This window comes from Nannospalax galili, unplaced genomic scaffold (assembly GCF_000622305.1).
Source record: "Nannospalax galili isolate Female #2095 unplaced genomic scaffold, S.galili_v1.0 scaffold2350, whole genome shotgun sequence".
Classification (NCBI taxonomy): domain Eukaryota; kingdom Metazoa; phylum Chordata; class Mammalia; order Rodentia; family Spalacidae; genus Nannospalax; species Nannospalax galili.
In genome coordinates this window covers 524,236-544,414 of record NW_008327468.1, presented here as the reverse complement: position 1 = coordinate 544,414, position 20,179 = coordinate 524,236, and the positions used below count along the sequence as shown (strand labels likewise).

General features: G+C 40.0%; 1 protein-coding gene across 1 annotated transcript in view; it reads right to left on the bottom strand.

Annotated features, from left to right (window-relative positions):
- Nucleotides 1-345: 345 nt before the first annotated feature.
- Nucleotides 346-20,179, bottom strand: part of Maob (monoamine oxidase B) — a 128,756-nt gene continuing 108,922 nt past the window's right edge. The window contains exons 9-15 of the mRNA XM_008831238.3: nucleotides 14,581-14,677; nucleotides 13,131-13,184; nucleotides 10,238-10,295; nucleotides 8,059-8,156; nucleotides 3,382-3,493; nucleotides 2,405-2,467; nucleotides 346-1,298 (exon numbers count right to left, since the gene is read on the bottom strand). Of these exons, the coding sequence (XP_008829460.1) occupies nucleotides 1,146-1,298; nucleotides 2,405-2,467; nucleotides 3,382-3,493; nucleotides 8,059-8,156; nucleotides 10,238-10,295; nucleotides 13,131-13,184; nucleotides 14,581-14,677 (635 nt within the window). The 3' untranslated portion in view covers nucleotides 346-1,145. The remainder of the gene's footprint in view (nucleotides 1,299-2,404; nucleotides 2,468-3,381; nucleotides 3,494-8,058; nucleotides 8,157-10,237; nucleotides 10,296-13,130; nucleotides 13,185-14,580; nucleotides 14,678-20,179) is intronic.

Here is a 20,179-nt window from a genome sequence, read left to right as displayed (position 1 = left end):
GCATTTTATAAGGAAAATGAAAGGTCAACCGAAGTATTATAATTATTTGAATAGGTTAAGCATCTTGCTTGTTAATGTCTATTATTTCGACAGACTGTGGCAGGGGATGGGAGCATGGAGCTGTGTCTTATAGCATCCTTACTGTACAATTATAAGTCACTTACCAAGCTCACACTTTTGAGCCCATGATAGATCACACCACCAAAATACACATATCATCTAGGTTTGAGAAAATTTTCATTAAATGCTTTCAAATCTCAATTATATGCCTAATACCAAGTATTGATTTAGCATCCCCAATCCTTGAAAGTCATTACCCAAAGAGAAAAGACAGTAAACATATGGTTTTATTTTTAATTACCCAAGTTTTATTTTTAATTACCCAAGTGTGTTTTGACCTTTGTATGGAAACATAGTGGATGATACAACAGACAGACAAAGACAAGAGCCCTACTCTCAAGAAAAATTAAAATAAGCTGGAGACAGTGCATAAGACAGCAAGACTTAAGGATATTTACTGAGTAGCATTTGAGTAGCACAAGACCACTGAATACAGAGGTAAATCCATACAGGGACAACTATCTCAGACATTACATAAGATAGAGGAGGGCAGAGGAGAACTAGTGAATACATCTTAGAAGCTAGGAAAAGCGTTGAACTTGTGTTCCAGTTAGCCAAACACAAGTGGCTTATTACGGACCTTGTGTGATTAAGTTCCATCTCTGTTGTATTTAGTTTATTCAATTCTAAAATAGAAGGTGAGCTCTAGATAGTATCTATGATCTTCCAGATACAATAAGACAGGATTATAAGGACAATTGCAGAGAACTTGGAAAGGTGAGGTTGTCACAGATAGGAGGAAAGAAAAAATCACAAAACCACAGAGGTGTGAAAAAACTTGGGTGCATGGAGAGGCATGTTGTGAAAGAATAAGAAGTTTAAGCAAGCCTATGTAACTCTTTTAAAGATTCTGAGGGCAGGAAATTTGGAAATGGGTGGGACACCATGCAAACAAGGGGTCAAAATGGGGAAAGAGATAGTCTACATCTTTCATGTCTTCATAGGATTCTACCACAACCCCTTCCCAATGCCTTCATGCCAAGTAGCACGCCAAGTAGAAGACCGTGTTTGCAGATGACTTGTCTTTAGACTCTCACAAGAAGCCTCCTTTTGTAGGCCAGGAAGCCAAGAGCCGTCGCTGAAAAGATGGTGGTCAATCCAAGCAATCTTAACAGGCCTGGCACAGATGGCAAGTGTCTCTCCAGGAAGGTGCTGGTAATAGGCCGTGCAGGGACATCCTGGGTTCACAGAACATTTATGTCAATACAGGGTTGCTCATGCCATTCCAGAAGCATTATATTTCTTCCAGGATCTTTAGAGTAGTTTGTTATTTCCAGCCTCTGGGTTATTAAACATAATATTTCCTCGATAAAATGACTCACCTCCCTCTCTCCCCCAGACCTTTTAGGTCAGTTCCATAGGGACTCTTTCTGCAGCCCAATCCTGAATTAGCCTCACTTTTTACATTTTCCTCTCAGTATGTCCTCTATGTCAGAATTGTACTTTAGGGTTATTATTGATCTTCCCACCTGAATGCATTGCTGTTCCATGACTGCAATGGCCCATGCACAACACATGCATTATAAATGTTTGTTCAGGGGCTAAATCGATGGTCCCCTCAGCCTACCATTCCATCTGTAGCAGAAGCACTAGGACAATGATTCTGGAGTGTCAGAGCTCTTCTCTTTGGCTTAATGTTTCAGAGGATAGAGGAATAACTGACATTTTAATTCTTGTACTTTACAATTCTGTCTTATGCATTGTCCCTCCAAGCCACAAAAATGTTCTAGAATTTTATTACAGAAGAAAGTGTATGGGAAATTAATTTAAATGCGATCCATTTTGTCCATCCCTTTACCTCTGGATAGGAAATAATAAACTTTCTTTTCGTACTTCTTCTTGAGATAAATAGTCATTCAATAGACATTGAGTTTTTATTCCAAGCAATGTTTTTGTCTTTCTCTCTCTATTTCTTTCATTTTTTCTTTCTCTTCCTTTTCTTCCTTACTTGTGGTGCTGGAGCTCAAACCCAGGGCCTTACGCATGCTAAGCAAGCATTCTGCCATTGAGCTATACTTCCATCCCCTTTTGACTTCTTAATAAGTCTAGAACTCTCTGAGAAATATCTCCTTATCATTAAAAATCATATTTTTGTATTAATATAAGGGATTCAGCACTACAAAATTATTAAAGTCCATCTAAATCTGTTATTCCTGTTCTAACTCATGCTATTTAGAAATTCACATGTTGAATCACTTATGGAATGATTGCACCAAAAAGTGTGTTCCTCTTGGTAACAATCATTCTAGAGCAAAGATAAATACATTTATGAAATATAACTTACCACAGACTGTGGTTCTGGCTGCCAGATTTCATCTTCTGGAATCTTCCCTACAGCATGCAGAATCTGAAATGCAGGATCACCATGACAAATAGCAAAATATATACTATCTCTCTTCTACTTTAGAAATAAAGAACTAAGTGAATGTTCCTTGGGATAGCCACCAAAAATACCAAGGTAAAGGTCAGAGTGGTCCAGTTGACCTTTAAAAGTCTACCAAAACTCTTTTAGTTACGGTATAAGATGCTCCAACCATTAGTTTCATTGTAAATTTTAGCATTTGTGAACATGTCTTAATGGAAACGAGATTTAAAAGAATGGTAGAATAAAAAAAAGATAAAAATGAATTCTGAGGCCTAATAGAAACATATATGATTCTATAATATCAGACCTAGATATTATAAAAAGCTTTTTGTAAAGTTTATTTCATTTTTATTTATTATTTTTAATTTTTATGTGTATGGGTGTATTGCCTGCATATGTGTAAGTGCACCTATGTCATGCAATGCCCAAGGAGATCAGAAAAAGGTGCCAGATCCCCTGGAACTGGAGTCATGGATGGTTGTCAGCCACCATGTGGGTGCTGAAATCTAAACCTGGGTCCTCTGCTAGACTGGTCAATGTTCTTAACTGCTGAGCCACATCTGTAGCCCCCTTAAAAGGTTTATTTTATTTTTAATTATGTACCTGTGTGTGAGTATATGCACATTCAAACTTAGGTGCTCTAAAAGAGCAGGACGCTTTACGTACAGCTACATGGGTTCCCCCCACCCCACCTTTTGGTGAAATATTAGATATTTTCATTATTCTCTTTGGTTAAGGCTTTCCCTTCACCTAAAACTGCTGTCATGATGGTGTTTCCTGGGTCTTCAAATTGGAAGTATGAGGGGAAGATTGCTGCCAAAATCTCAGGCATCTTTGGGCTGCTTATTAAGCCGTTGAGTGCCTCCTTCCTCCCTGCCTATGACCTTGGGCCCTACCTCTCGGGCTGCCCTCTCGCCGGCCTCCACAGCCCCCTCCATGTAGCCACTCCAGTGTGTAGCAGTCTCAGTGCCTGCAAAGAAAATCCTGCCCACTGGCTGACGTAGAACCCTGGGAAGAAAAGCAAAGTAGTAAATATCATTGCTCTCAGATAGCCATATATGAGATTTCTCAAGAGGATCAGGCAAGGCCAGTTCCCCAGGTTCAAAACTTCCAGAGGATATTGGCAACATGGAATAATGTTCCTTAGGTTTCTCCAACCCTTCTATCATCTTTGTCACTAGCACAATGAAACAAAAGCTCAAATGTTTATACTCCTGTGTTAAGAGCCATCAGGGAAAGGAGCTGACATCAGTGGGGGCAAAGTACATATTTGCTTCACACTTATGAAGTGAGACACTGCATGAGCATAGTAATCCAGTCATCTGTGGGTCCTTTACATGGGGAAGTGACATGTGTCTCTAATTTCTCACCTAGTTATTCCACCAATGAACAGGACAATTTCTTCTCAAGAAGCTCTATCTTCCACACATTTTTATTTTTTATCTTTTGGTTGTTTGCTTTGTCTTATTCTTGTCCCACTGGAGACCAAGCATAAAGTTTTCTGCATGCTAGGCATGTGCTCTACTGCTGAACTACAACCCCAACCCTTACCAACCTCTTAAAAGGGATGGTCTTGTGATTTCTAAGATGGTTAGCATCAGTGACCATGAGCAGTAAAAAGAGTCTTATGGCTGGCTCATAACTACCATCCACTGAGCACATGAGTCAACTAGGTTTCAGCATTACTGAGTCAAATTATAACAGTTAAAATTTGTTGGGTACCAGCTCTTCAAATTGAATAACTCTTCCCCCAACCTCAATAATATTACTACCCATATTTTTCAGATGATAATATAGAGGTAGACTTTGATGGCTATTGTGATGTGCCATCAAGAATGTAGGACTTGTCCATTGCTGGAAGTCCTTTCAGAAGATATTCTGATGTTGGCACTCTTTGGACATGACTACCTGCACTGAAGAAAATAACCTCATGCATCCTCCTAGCAGCAACTACATTCAGTGACTGACTAGTATGAGCCAATAAGGATTCAAGCCACACAAATCACAACATGAGACTACTTAGAAGAGCTGCTTTACTTCCAGAACTCCCCATGGGCTCAGTTGGCACCTTTGTTGGAACTGTATCGCCATCCAGCTTCTCTCTCTGCCGGCTCTTGCTTCCTTCCTGTCCCTTCTATAGGTGTTAATCCTAAAGGTACAATCTGATTTCTATCCTGTCTACTTGTTGCTTCAGAGTCTGCTTCCTGATACCTAGGCAGCAACAAAGATAAAGTCTAGTCCATAGAGACAAACTCTAGTCCCTAGAGAGAGAGTTAGCAGAGGTAGTAGCTGAAGTCAGGCAATCTAACTCTATAACCTGATCTTGGCCACCTGGCAAAACTTCATCTCTGTGCTATACTCTGTCTTCTTTCTAATCTTTATAAGTACTCTATGGCAGAGATACTAGTTATTGTATCATGCTGCATATCAGCAAACTGAAGCTGGGAGAAATGTGCAGTGACTCAGCAAGAGCCTGACTGCTAGAAAATAGTCAGCATTTAAACTATGTCAACTAGAAGTCAAGGTCTCTATGTTTATCTTCTCTGTGTTGTATGACATATCACCATCAACAGTTCACACAGTACCCACATGTTATGCAAACAGATGAAAGGGACACAGCACTTTGCCCGTAAGAAAGGGCAGTTCATTGTTACTTGTACAATAACACCATAAAAGAAGCACTAACAAGCCACTATTCATCTTATCCCGGGTTTCCATGATCAGATAAGGGCTATCCAGAGGTCACACCCATGCTCATCTTAGTTAACACATTTCCCCTCTGGGTGTGTCTGAGTTTACAGAGAAGATTAGATGATGAAGGCAATACTGATGGATTCAAAATTTGAACAGACTACTGGGAGGTGATGGAACTGCAGAAGGAAGGGTCTGTTCTAGGAAATAAGTCACCGAGAGCAGGTCTTTGGAGGCTCTCTCTTGCCCTGGCCCTTTCTTGTGACTGTTCTCTGCTTACTCTCTGCTATGATGTCATGATGAATTGACACCTCTAAATCATGAGGAAAAAAAGTTATTTTGTCAAGTATTTGGTATAACTGACAGAAAAACTAACACAACTCTCTGGGATCTGTGCAACTGGCCGTTGTTCTTTGTTCCCCACTCCCACAAACATTTTCCTGACATTCTACAGGACTGAGTGTAAAACTTATTACTCAGTGGTCAGAAACCAAATCATACTGCACTTTGGATTTAAGACAAAACCAAAACCCAAACCAATGTAGTGGTAGTCTTTCTTTGTTAGCGATGAAGTGTTATAACCTGTAACTGATCATATGACACAAAGGATCCTACAGCTCTTTCTGCTCTAATTCTTACCATTCTGTTGTCGATATCACTTACAGCCCAGCCACACTGACCTTTGATCAAAACCTTATAAGAACTTGATGGATTCCAAGAATTGGCTGTGTATTACTTTTTTGTTGCTGTGATAGGATACCATGACCATGGCAACTTTTAGGAGGAAGAGTTCATTGGGGCATAGGGTTCCAGATGGTTAAAGAGTCCATCATGGCAGAGAGGCACAACAGCATGCCCAGGCATCGCAACCAGAGCAGAAAGCTGAGACCTCATATCTCCAATGGCAAAGAGGAAGCAGAGCAAAACTCAAAATGGGACCAGGCTGTGAACTCTCGAAGCATGCTCCCAGTGACATAGTTCCTCCAGCAAGGCCATACTGCCTAAACCTCCAGAAATAGTGCTACTAACTTGTGACCAAGTGTTCAAACATGTGAGCCTGTTGGGAACATTGCCCATTCAAACCATCACAGATTGCTTCCATATCATTTGCCCAGACTGCATGCCAGGAGCCTTCTACTGCCCCTAAACCTTGTTGTTTCTCCATTGCTGTGGCAAAACACTCTGACCACTACCAACTTGGGGAGGGAAAGGTTTATTTGTCTTACATATCCCGGGTCAAAGTTCATCCGGGAGCCCAAGCTAGTAACTCAGGGCAGGAGCCTGGAGGCAGGAGCTGGAGCACAGGCCATGGAGGAATGCTGCTTACTGACTTGCTCCCCTGGCCCCTCCTCAGCCTGCTTTCTTATGCAACACAGGCCCACCTGCCCAGGGGCGTCACCACCCACAGTGGGCTGGGCCCTCCCACATCACTCAACAATCAAGAAGGTGCCCCATGGACATGGCCACAGGCCAGTCCAATGAAGGAAATTCCCCAATTGAGGCTCCCTCAACCCAGGTGACACAAGCTAGCCAGCACAGCCCCCTACAACCCTTAAACGGTAAGTGCATTACGAAGCCATTGCATATTTTGCTATGTAAGGTGAGCTTGCAATTCTATTGTTCCTCTGGGTATTTATATACCCACAACAAGAGCACTCATTTCAGTCCTGCACATTTTGTCCTATCTCCATCCCCTCTACTCCCCCCAACAATGTCAGCTTCTCAGCAGGGCAGGATATCCTTGATATTGAAGCTTCCAGCAGTGTTCAGCAAATGGCTACCACTTACCCAAATACCTGCTGAATGAATGATTACTAGTGACCTATATTATATTTGGTATATCTGAAAAATAACCTAATGACCCAGGAGTTTATCAGGCAGTACCTTTTAGCCCCAGAATTTTCTCTTGGATGATATTTTGGCATCTGCAAGAAGATAAGGAAAATGCTCTCCAAAGTCATTATGTATTTGCTGATAAGCAAGTTTGAATCCTTCCTCCACTGGCTGTCATGGCAAGCTTGAGCAGCTACCTCAATTTACTCATATTCTATTTGTCGTATACCTTCAACTGCCTTTCCCTATCTTACATTTTCTTTAGATTGAGCTCTTGGCATTAAATTATTGCTTTGTTTAGTGGTGCTAGGATAATCAGAATAATGTTAATCAGTTCATACCTTGTTATTATCATCAAACACACTAAACTCAGCATAATTGGCTGTACTTAGATATACAATGCTGTGAGTGCTAAAAGCCATTGAACTGTGAACTTTGAATGGGTGAATTTTATGGCATGTTATAAACGTAATAAAGTTGCTAAAAATCAACTCACGCTGTGATCAACATACTGGTTATCATCTGGTGTGCACCATCTTGTGCTTTCTTATCTACTCACTACGAAAAGCAAAATCCAGGGATGAGAAGTGACTTATCCAGGATAACTAAGTTGGTGGAGTCAGAATAGACACCTAAGCCCTTTCATGCCTGGTCTTTAATTCTGAGTTGATAATGCTGTGCCTATGTTGACACAGACGTGCTTTTGAGGAAGTTTCTTGAGTTCTGAACTCAGTATTAGGACACTTTACTGGCAATACAAGTGAACGTTCTGGCTATCTTAAGTGATCTTCTTATGTGGCACCTTTCTTTGGTTATATTGATTTGGGCTTGCTTCTCCAGACGAATGAAGAGTGGAAAAGTAGCACAATGGTGAAGAATTATAGCGACTTCACGTGAAATATTCATGACATACAAAGGAAACTGGGGATCTTATTTCTCTCTGGCATTTTTAAGACATCAAAATCATGGGGGAAAGTGGTATTAACCTATTAAGAGCTTGGATTTACTGCAGGGGATCTCAGTCACAGGCTGACACCCTTTGACCTCACCTTCCGTATTGGGTCATGATCCCAGGAGGGAAGTAAGTGGTGTAGCAGCCCCCGGAGTACTGCTCCTCACACCAGTTCTTCTCTTCATAATGGACTGGCTGTAAGGCAGAAGGATAAAGGTTGGAAAGAGAGACAAAGGAAGATACCTAGCCCAGCACAAATCAAGCACATTATAGTAGACATCATAGTAGAGAAGTACTTGCAACTGTCCCTTAGAATCTGATGAGCAGTGATTCCAAGACTCCCTCCTTCCCATAGATACAAAAGGACCAGATGATCAAACCCCTTATAAAAATGTTGCAGTGTTTGCATATAACATGTGTGCCTCCTCTTGGATACTTTAAATTTTCTCTAAATTATTTATAGTATCTAACACAATATAAAGGCTATATAAATAGTTATCGCGCTGAATGTTCAGTACAGGTGCAATTTTTTCAGATACTCTCCAACCATGGCTAGTTGAATCCACAGATTCAGAACTTGCATGTGGAGTTCTGACTATATTTCTGAAATAGAATCTCCTTATCCTGATGTTTCTGAATAAAATCATAAATGTTGGAAGTAATAAGCTTTGAAGAAATTCGAACTTTGGAAAGTTTTCTCATTTGTTGATACATAGCATATCACTTATTTTGAGGCAGGACCCATTCATGTAGTATAAGCTGGCCTGAGATTCTTGATTCCCCTGCTTCTACCTTTCAAGCACTAGAATGATTGCACTATTCTTCCTGAACATGCATGTCTTTAGTGACCATTCATCAGCATAGTTTTTTGTTTCTACTTTAACTTTTCTTTTAACTCTTTAGGAAGTTTTAATTGTCTAATCATTTTGAGAAATGTTTTGAAAAGACATAGCTTAAAAGAGTGGTTGACCAAGAAAGTTCATGGTTTTGTTAGGGGTGACCTTTGCTAAGGGAAGGTATACAAGCAGTTAAAGTAATGTTTTATGGTATGTAGTCACTTATGTGGCACTGTAAACACCCATTGATCTAGAAAATGTAATTTAGACATGAATATGGAGTATTTTAGCTTAGATTTTTACAAATTTTGAATTCTTTATAAAAATGAGGGTCAGAGGTACAGTCCAGTTATAATAGAGCACATGCCTATCACGTGGACTCCTTAGGTTCAGTCCTGAATACCTGGGGTGAGAAGAACCAGCAATGAACAATCTGTAGAGAAACATCACTTTGAAACAGTAAAATGAATATAGCCAAGTATTTAAAATAGATTTTCGGGACAAGGTCTCACTATGTAATACTGGCTGGCATGGAACACACTATGTAGATCAAGCTGGACTTGAACTCAGAGATCTGCCTGCTTCTGCATCTGGAGTGCTGGAATTAAAGGCATGCACCATGACACCTGGCTACAAATAGATTTTGAAAACTGTTTTGTTCATTTTTTTTTTCAATAATGTAGCTGACTAGCTAACTTTGGATGGTCATTTGTAAGGCACCCTATTTATCAAGTATGAGGACCTACCTGATGGGTTAATGGCCCTAAATCTCTTGTGATGTGTATCATCATGTTGTGTCCTGGCATCTGTGGGCTGTTGCTGCCTCCTAAGCATCCTTCTCTGGCTCTTTGCAGCCAATCAGAAGAAAAGTTGAACTTTCTCTTTCCCCTGTCCTTCGTCTCTGAAATTTCTGCCTTCCACACAAAACTAAAGCAAAGCAAGGGGCACTCTCTGAGCCAAAAAGCATACAGGACAGGAGAAGCTCCTTTTCATCCCTGGAAATTAATCATCTACATTCTTCTTAGAACAAGAACCTTTCTCAAATAAAAACTGATCACCTTTTTGGGAAATACAAAGACAACTGTTTTCATCATTAGCTGAGGTTCTCCAATGAACCACCTTACAACTTGCTGGAGAACTTCAGTTACAATCTGATGTCACCCAATAGCCTGTGTCAGGGAGCGCTCTCAATCTGGGGACAAGTGTACTACCACCTAAGCCAGAGAATATCACAAGGCCTTGACACATCACCAGCACAGCCAGGGTTCACACTTTCTGGAACCACTAATAAATCAACCAGTCATGTGCCGACCCTTCTGTTTAGTCCATTGGGTAAAAATTGAGCTCTATGGTCCCAGTTGAATGAATCCATTCCTGGGGACCCCTTCAGGAAAAAGAAAGGCCTCTCTCCATTGGGAAAAGGCTGGGAAATGGTCTTACCTGGAGAGCTTCTTGGGAGCCCAGGACTTTTGCATACAATTCACAAAGTTTCTTCAATCTGTGGAACAGAGAAATGATTTACTGACAAAAATAAAGGTGAAGGAGCAAAGAGAGGGGAAGAAAAAGTGAGAGGAGCCTATTTCCTTAAAGAAAAAGACTCTGGGTACCATTGCTTCCACTTTGAGATTTCATTTTAATCAATTATTGTTTTATTTTGCTTTGTTTGAGATGGTATCTTGCTATGTAGCACAGGCTAACTTCAAATTCTCCGTCCTCCCAGCTGGGGCCTCCCAAGTGCTGTGATTGCAGGTAAGTGCAAGCATATCCAGCTTCATTTTAATTTTTGAAAAAAAAGTTTATCCTATGTCTAATGTCTTAAAATTAGGAGCTCACAAATATGAATGAAGTGAGACTGTTGCTAAATCTTCAAGAAAGTAAAACGAGGCTATACCTGAATCACTGGGGGCACATGACAATTTAGCCATGATTATTCTCAAGTCCTGCCTGAGACTTCTTAACTCAGAAAGGAGAGTGGAGTGACAGCAGTCTATGTTCCATAAGCCTTCCAGGTGATTCTCAAGTTTGAAAACTACGAATATAGTGTTCCCAGCCCAATAATGGTATATAATAAATACTCATTTATTATTACTCATACTTATTTATAATAGCTCTTAAGCCTAGTGGGAAAATTGGAAGCAAGCCAACAGTGATAATTAGTCAATTAGAATGAACAAAGTGGTTAATTAAGATAAGACTATTCAATAATATTTCTATAAACAAACACAGCTATTTCAACACTGGCTTTTATAGACTGGTAATGCACGAGGGGATCTTAAAACATAATTTAAAGCTTGGCAATGAGTTTTAAAAGTACTATTATTGTTTTAAATCTAAGGACTTGTTCTATAAGCAAAAATATATAAAATCCCCCCTTCCTCTCTCTTCCTCTCTCCCCTTCCCTCCCTTCTTCCCTTCCCTCTCCTACTCTGAAATAGTTTGTCACAAAAAGAGGAATGGTGACAGAATAAGAAATGCAATTAAATTCAGAAAAAGAACCAAATATATCAGGAGGGCTAGAATGTATGAAGGTAGACATTTTACATTCTTGGAGAAAATAATTTATTCAATAAAATGGTTGCCCATGAAGGAAATGATTCTGCAATCCTTTTTATAGAATATTTGATTAACAATTTGAGAATTTCATACAATGCATTTTGATCATATTCACTCCCCCACTACTTCCCATAATTCCTCCCAGATTTATTCCTACCTTCCTAACCCCAACTTCATGTCTTCTTTCTTTTACTTTATAAAACACTACATCGAATCCTATATTTCATGCCCATATACTCATGAGTGTGAGTTGATCCACAGGAGCATGACTGACCTACCAGGTACCACACCCCTAAAGAAAACCGACCCCACCCCCAGCAGCCATCAACTGTCAATAGTTATCTTCCCCACACCCCCCGCTTCTGCATGACTTCTTACATCAAAATATATTTCAGAAGAATGGAAGATTTTCAGATAGCAAATGAATCCAGATATGAGCATGGTGGTCCATGCCTGGAATTTCAGCACTCAGGAGATGGAGGCAGGAAGACTGTGAGTTCAAAGCTAATCTGGGCTACATTGTGAGCCAAGGAGCAGACTAAGCTAGGTAGCAAGTCAGTCAGCCAGTCTCTCTCTCTCTCTCTCTCTCTCTCTCTCTCTCATCTTCTTCTGTATCTCTCTATCACTCATATATATACATATGTATAGCTACATATCTTAAGCCTATAATTGCAGAAAAATGTGTGATGAAAAAATGTATATCTTGGAATCTGAAACTCTGTGTTTGATAGTTTATAAGCAAATTATATATGGATAAAGTTAGTCTGTGTTTGATACTTTATAAGCAAATTATAAATGGATAAATTTAGTCTGTGTTTGATAGTTTATAAGCAAATTATAAATGGATAAATTTCACCACATAAAATAAATTATTTTTATATTATATGACAACCAATCTATGAACATGATTAAAAGACAAATTGGGAAATGATTTGTTTCAGGCACTGGAGAGCCAGCAGTGAGTCAAACAGATAACACATCATAACCTTTGAAATAGAGTCATTTTTAGATGTGTGGTCCAGTCAGATCACCACAGCCCTGGCCACCCACAAATGTGGCATTTGTTATGGAGGAGCGAGCTGAATCAGACAGGAAGAATACACTTGTAATGTCATTCAGGCTTTTAGTTGGTAACTATGTCATCAGTAGTGGTGTCAGAATACATAATTGTCAGTGGTGAATACTAATTACCAGAAGAAATCGCCACCTCCAGAGAAATTAGTCTCTTTGGACTGATAATATGTATTTGCTATGCATTTTTATGTAGTGTTCTGTAACCTAGTAATTTCTGTACTTGGTTATCTCCTCCACAAGCAAAATTTCAGTTCCTGGGTTATAGCTATTTTTATAATGTTCACATTCTTAGCATGATGTCTTATGCACAATAAACTCAATGAACATTTTTGAATACTTGACTCAAGTTATAAGCACTGAAACTTTATATCAGACTCTTATGATTAACATAACAGACACAAGCATTAGCAATACACATAATATAAGGCGGTCTGTAAGTTAAAAAGTTAAGAAACATTGAAAGGCAAGAAAGTAGTCAGAAAGAAAGAAAGAAAGAAAGAAAGAAAGAAAGAAAGAAAGAAAGAAAGAAAGAAAGGAAAAGGAAGGAGGGAAATGAAGGGAAAAGGTAACTTTTTTGAGAGCTCATACTCTCTCCTGAAAGTGCTTTTGCTCAGAAATAAACTTCCTATCAGTTCAGAAAGAAAAGAGATGGAGGACAGCGGGAGGGAGGGAGGGAAGGAAGAGGGGAGGGAACAATTTTTGTTACCTTTCTTCTTTGGTGAGACGTGCCAGTTTTCTGGCTTTATGAGCAAGGATAAACCTAAAACATGCAAACAAGAAAAAAAGGATAAATTAATACTGTCCTTCATCTCAACTACATTTCTATTGTTGCACATGCCCAATGTAGCATGCAGAAGAAACCATCTACATACTCGTTTACCTTATGCTCATAGTTTCACTGTTTACATGCTACATTTCTGACACCAAGAAGTATTTTCTTGCTCTGGAGAATCAAGGGACTAATAGTGAATGACTAGCCATGATTTCTGTATAGGATAACGTAATGATTGATCCACTATCCTCCATCATGTTGGTGACCAATAGGGAGGGACCCTGAGCCTCAAATGCTTACTTAATGCTGCATCCGAGCCATTCAGTGCTTTCTTACTCTTTGGTCCTATCTTTCCCATGATGTCCCCCCTAATAGTCAACCTTTAAGAGTCTGTCTCATTTCCAGCCCTATAATTGCTTTCAACTTAATAAGTGGTTTTGACCTTCCTGTTCTCATCATGGCTTTCTGTTGGCCATCTCAATTTTAGCTGCTCCAGGTAAATACCTCTTTAGTTCAAGTACTGACCCCATCTATGTTGGTCTTCTGTGGCTAGTAATGTATAGGAATGGCCCTCACTTATTTATAGTGGGACTCAGAAAATTTCAATATCCCACATAAATAACGTTTATTGTGATTTAAATAGTGTTGTCCTCACCAAAACTCAAATTGAAATTCCATTCACAATTTGGAAGCACTGAGAGGTGATGGGGCCTCACAATTTTGGATTGTTCCCATAAGAGTGGATTGGTTCTTGGAAGAGTAGCAAATTTTGCTTCCTCTGCTTGCTTGCTTGCCATATGATTTCATGGCAAATACCCACTTCCTTCCACTTTTCTGCCATGTAAAGAGTAGTACAAGGCCTTCATCATAAGTGAAGCAAGTGCTGGTGCCATGATCTTGGACTTCCAGAACTGTGAGCTACAAAACCTCTTTTTGTAATAAGTTTCTTGGTCTTAAGTACTTTGCTATAGCAACAGAAAACAGAGTAACTAACACAGAAGCTCACACAGACTCCATAAGAAATACTCTTAGTAAAACACTTCTCTTAGTAAAATACCCCAAGTAATATCTTAATATCATATAAAGATGGCCTGTGAAAAATATTATCTACTGCATTACTAACTATGAAGCCTAAAATTAATGCAACAAAATTCTAAAGGTTATTCACATGTGAATTCTAGATATTTATTCATTAGAAGACACTTTTGTTTTATTTTTAATATTGTATTTTTGATAATTTCATATAGGAGTATTGTCTTTCATTATTTCCATCCCTCCCAGTCCCCCATCAATTCCTCCCATGTCCCCACACTCCCCTTAATCAATAGTATTTTGTTATCTTTCCAACAATGAATATAGATAAAATACCATAATCGTGCCTTACCCCATTATAGCGGCATAGTTGCCATCTGGTTTGGTATCATCCAGTGTGTAGGCAATTGGAGCTTCCTCTCCTTCAATAATCATGGTTCCACAGAAATCTTGGAAAGTAGCAAAGTGGAAGAACATGTTCATTACCCCATCAAATGACCCACAATTACAAAGAAATACAGTTTTCAACTTCAGAAACTTTAAGGCTGAACATAGCATATTACACTCTTAATGTATGAAGGTAAAACAAACTGATGTCAAAAGGAAGGTTAAGTAGTCAATTTTCTGTGGGGAAAATCAAACCCCAAGACCTAATGGGGTAATGTAATATTTTGAATTAATCCAGGTCACCATTTAATAAAATCTAGTTTTCCTTTTGTTGATACTTGTTTCCTCTATTTCTCCTTTCATAAGAAATCAGAATACAAAAAAATCAAAGTGGGTCAGAGAATGTGCTCAGTTGGTGTAGTGCCTGCCTAGCACTCACAAAGGCGTGGATTTGATCCCCAGCACTGCATAAACTGAATGTGGTGGTGATATCTGTAATCCCTCTACTCAGGGAGTAGAGGCTGGAGGATCAGAAGCTCATGGTCATTCTTAGCTACATAATGCATTAAGAATCCTATCTGAACTATATAAGACTGTGTCTTAGATGAAAGAGTAAGGGGAGGAGGATAAAAAAGAATAAAATCAAAGTTATCAACTGAGTGAAATAGGAGGCACTGGATGTTCATATCTCATGAGGAGTCGCTTAGTCTTCTTTGAAATTTTCTGTTAGGCCCTCAAAAAACTAAAAATCAACCTACCATATGATCCAGTTATACCACTGGAGGACTCATCCTACTGTAGAGATACCTGTACATCCATGTTTGTTGCTGCTCTTTTCAAAATAGCTAAGAAATGGTAACAACCTAAATGACCTCCAGCTGATGAATAGATAATGAAAATGTGGTACATCTACACAATGGAATTCTACTCAGCAGGAAGAAAAGACGAAATTATGAAATTTTCAGGTAAATGGATAGAGCTAGAGACTGTTATACTGAGAAGTAACACAAACACAGAAAAGCAAGCAACATATGTTCTCCCTCATTTGTAGATTGCAGCACCAATCCCTTATATGTGAATATATAAATTTTGATGTAACACCAGGAGCCAGGAAAAGAGAAAGGATACAAGGAGGTAAAGGAAAAGAAAGAACCTGAAAGGGGGAGAGTAGGAAACAGATGTAGGGAACACCTGAGGGAGGTGGAAAAAGTGGGAGGAATCAGCAGAGAGGAGAGGAGGGAGGGACATGCAAGGGGCCATGGTGCGGGGAAGGGAAGGAAGTCAGGAGAGGAAGGATGCGGGGAGTCTGGATGTATTGAGGGGAAGGTGGGGATAATGGGAGGAAAAACAATGGAGATGAGTGAATCTTGGGGGGCTAGGAAACCTAGAGGGAAAAGTTATGCCCTAGAAACCCTATGAGAAATGAACATGAATGCTTATGTATACCTGGGAACTGCTTGGAAGGGAACGCAGTACCAGACAGAAGAGACCTCCCTTAGAGTAGTAGGTGTATGTGGTCCAGGAGACTCCCAAAATAGCACAGGATATTGCCAAACCTCTTGGTTATCTCCCAGAACTAGTAGATAAAACCCTCCTGTTGAGGAAAGGACATAGTTGGGATACAGGACTTGAAACAATGGAGCGGGAACTGACCTGGAAGCCTTCCAACAGAAGTTTGGCTATCATAACACTAGGTGATGATATGCAAACTGCCAAGGTAGAATAATAATCAATGGTCCATCGCAGCCCTGAAGCTTAATAACCAAGGCTACCAGCATGGCAAACTATCTCTATTGGTGCAGTAGTGGCACTGTTATCCTGGGGGCAATCAACAGCTATCTAATTGAATTTAAAGCCCTCTCAATGGGATGGAACTCACGAGTGGCACTGTAAACTCAGCCAAATACACATGGCAAGAGAGAACATATATCCTGGAAAAAATCCTATATCTTTCATCTCTCAAGATAAAAGACACTTCTTACTATATGCTAAATATTGATCCTTATATTTACAGACAAGCATGCCCTACAGCACTCATCAAAGAAGCTTCTTTTTGCAGCATACGGAGGCTACTGCAGAGTTGCACATCTGGTCAGGCACAGAGCACATATGTCTGGGAGATGCCCAGTCCTGGGTGACACATCTGCAGTTGAATCTCTACAGCCAAGGTTCATGGAACGTAGCAGAATAAGGGGTAGAGAGAGGGCTCATGGGTCCCTCAACTCTCACCAGTGAGGCTTCCTTGTATAGCAGAATGCAATGCATACAGAAGGCCACAACTGGTCAAGTTTTGGAGAATAAGAGACTGTAGAGTGCATGATGGCACTCCTATATGGAACCTCACCCACCCACGGTTCAGGGACCATTGTGGAAGAGATGGAAAGATTGTAAGAGCCAGGGCTGGTTCATGAACACAGGGAGGTAGAGGCTCCCAAGCCACCGGAGGCTTGCTCATGTGAACCTGTGGCAGTGGTGGCATCAAGTGTTGGACCCATGTCGGCTCAATTAAACAAGGGCCCAAAGAGGAGGTGAGAAATAGGTGGCCGGCCAGCACTAGGCTGAGAAATATTTGAGACTGATTGCTACTGGGTGAGGGAGAGTATGACTTACAGATGACTACTGGAAGGGCTGACTAGATTTCAATGGATGCATGTACACTGAAGGACATTTGGGTATAAACACCTGAATGAATAGGACTTAGCATGTATGGCAGAGTGCATGGGGCTCGGCAGGGAGATGGGGGAGGCATGGATGGCTAAGGGGATCTGGATTTGATTGGGAAATGCTGTATGAAACTTTAAAAGCTCAATAATAAAAAAAATTCTGTTAGAGACAAGGTCTCACTATATTGCCAGAGTTAACCATGAATGAATTCTTGGGCTTATGTGGCCCTCCTACCTCGGCCTCTTGTGTAGCTTGGGATGCAAATGTGTGTCACTGCATCTGGTCACTTAAAATAGTTGAAGCAGTCCTTGACTCTCAGGGCATTGGGTAGAGAGAATAGGTAACTAAAAAGAACCATAGAGCCCCATTTCAAACATGACCTCTGAAAATTCCTTTTCTCCTCAGGAACAACTTGGATAACAATTTCAGTTTATTTTAAAAATATGTGCTCCCTAACATCCTCTTGAACAAAATGCAGCTGGCCTTCTGTACCCATAGGTTCTGCATTTGTCAATTCAAACTGTCAAAAATATTTTTAATTCCATCTGTATTGAATATGTACACCCTTCTTCCTTGTCATGTTCCCAAACACTGCACAGTGTATTACATGTTGCATGTTGCATATTGCATATGCGCATACATATACATATGATACACACATACACATAAGTATATATGGTATAATAGTTATTCACATGGCAAAAAGTACTATAAGTGATCTATAGATGTTTTAAAGTATACAGGAAAATCTGTGTAGGGTCTATGCAAATGCTTTGCTATTGCATACTTAGGGGGGTAAGTACTGGAGTGTTCTGTTATGCATGGGAGGGGGCTTTCTCCAACCAAATCCCCATGTGTAATGGGATTACTCTTACACAATTTTAACAAAAGACTGTGACAGAGAAGGGAAAATGTCAGACCAGAGCCTGAGATGCTTAATAATATCCTGCTGCAGTCTGCTTCTCCTCCTGCTCTATCATTTACTTGCAAATTTGAGGCTGTTCAAACAAAATTATTGTGGAAGACTCTGAAGCAAATGTTGTGTAGAAAAGCTAACAGGAGGATTTCAAAACGAGGAAGAAAGAGCAGAAAAAGAACTTAGCAGGCACATACTCCCTACCCTGTGTGCATGACCATGTATGAAAGAGTCATAGCTTGAGGCCTTTGAGCTGTGCCTGCTTCCCCCTCCACTCCCCCATTCATTCCATCCCTTCTCCATGCAGCCACTGGCTAAATAGATGCATGTATGTCCCTTAGGTGTGCTACATAGGATATGAAAGATATCAAGAAAGGAAGACTGAAGTATGGGGGAGGTGGAAATAGCTGTTCAAAGTACAGATGCTATATTGGGAAAAATGGCTAGGCTGAGATATTCTTGCTTCAAACCAAGGCTGTCTTACCTTTCAGAAGGCTGGTTCAGAACAAGGCCACTGCTACCTCTAAGTAGGGCCACAAATTGTTAATCTTATGATAGTTGCAAAATGTGGACGCCAGTTTAGGATGGGTGGTTGAGTTGAGCCATTTCTGACTCAGGTGAAGACCATCATTTGCCTCAAATTCAAGCTATTGGTAACCATGATAAGCCCTATCTGCAATTATTACAGGACACTACACTAACAATGAAACACTACCTGACTGCCCATGTCGAATTCCATGTGCAGAAAAACAGCCCTTTAGAATGTCTTTAATGAGAAAGTTCTCTCTACCATCTTGCCTCCTGCAGCAGTATCACAGAGTATCTATCTAATAAACTCTATCTTGAGCTTCTGTCTTGGTGAATTAATTCAAAGCCCTTGCATTATCGGCCTATTAACACCATCCATGGCATGGCATAATGTCTATCTAAGACCTCAAGAAGTTTTAAGAGTACAAGCAGACTAGATAAGGAACCGTCTGTTATAAACAGATAAGAAAGAGAGGGGACAAGCAGGATAGGATCTCATGGGAGAGAGTAAGTGCCTATTGATTATGGAGGGATCTGATGAAGGAATGAGGGGCTGGGTAGGATAACAGGTGAGCCAGGGCGAAAAAACTGATTTTCTTCTCAGAGAAAAACTGGCCTCGGAACCAGGTGCATGCACTTGGAGAAAGTGAAAGAACAAGAGGTGGATGCAAAAGCCATCATACCAGATAGAACCAGGCAGCATCTGTGCAATTTCTGTCACTCGTTTGAGAGCCCTGCCCATGTACACAGTGTCCTAGCAGTGTTGTGGGCATCATTCTTTAAGAGTCATGCAAGGACACCCACAGATTTAACAAGTTCCTTTAAGAAGAAAAGTGAAGATAAAAGCCAAAGCAGCCAACCCACCAACCAAAGGAACCCTCAAGGAAACAAGTCAATGATTCCAGAAATGGAATAAATCCCCTCCTCCCAATGCTAATGTCCTCAGGGAGAAATGAATAGTTGTTGCAGCCATGGGAGGTAATAAAGAGGAAGATTAAGAATATAGCACAAGGTTTTAGAATATAAGGATGTGGAAAAGTGTGTTCTGATGAGACAATCATAGCATTGTATGAAAGAATAATTGAAGACTACTAAGAACAGACTAAAGGAAAAATAATGACAGAATGCTTCACTAGATATCAAAACATACCATAAAGCTATAACAATCAGAACTGCAGAGTGATAGCATAGGATTAGAAAATATGCTTTCCAAACTGGGATGCATACATCTAGATTGTGCATCTAGATGGTGAAAGAAAATGCTAGAAATGCTTTGGCTTTAATTAGAGCTTTACAAAAAAAAGTGTACTCTGTATCTTTTAAAAGTATTTGTATCATTTAAGAGTAAAAAAATAGGTAGTTTGAGCTTAGATTTTATTTATAGATATGGCAAAACTGTTTAGAGCATAGTGACAAAGATCATGGGAATAGACAGGCCCCATGTAGGAGCCTAGGG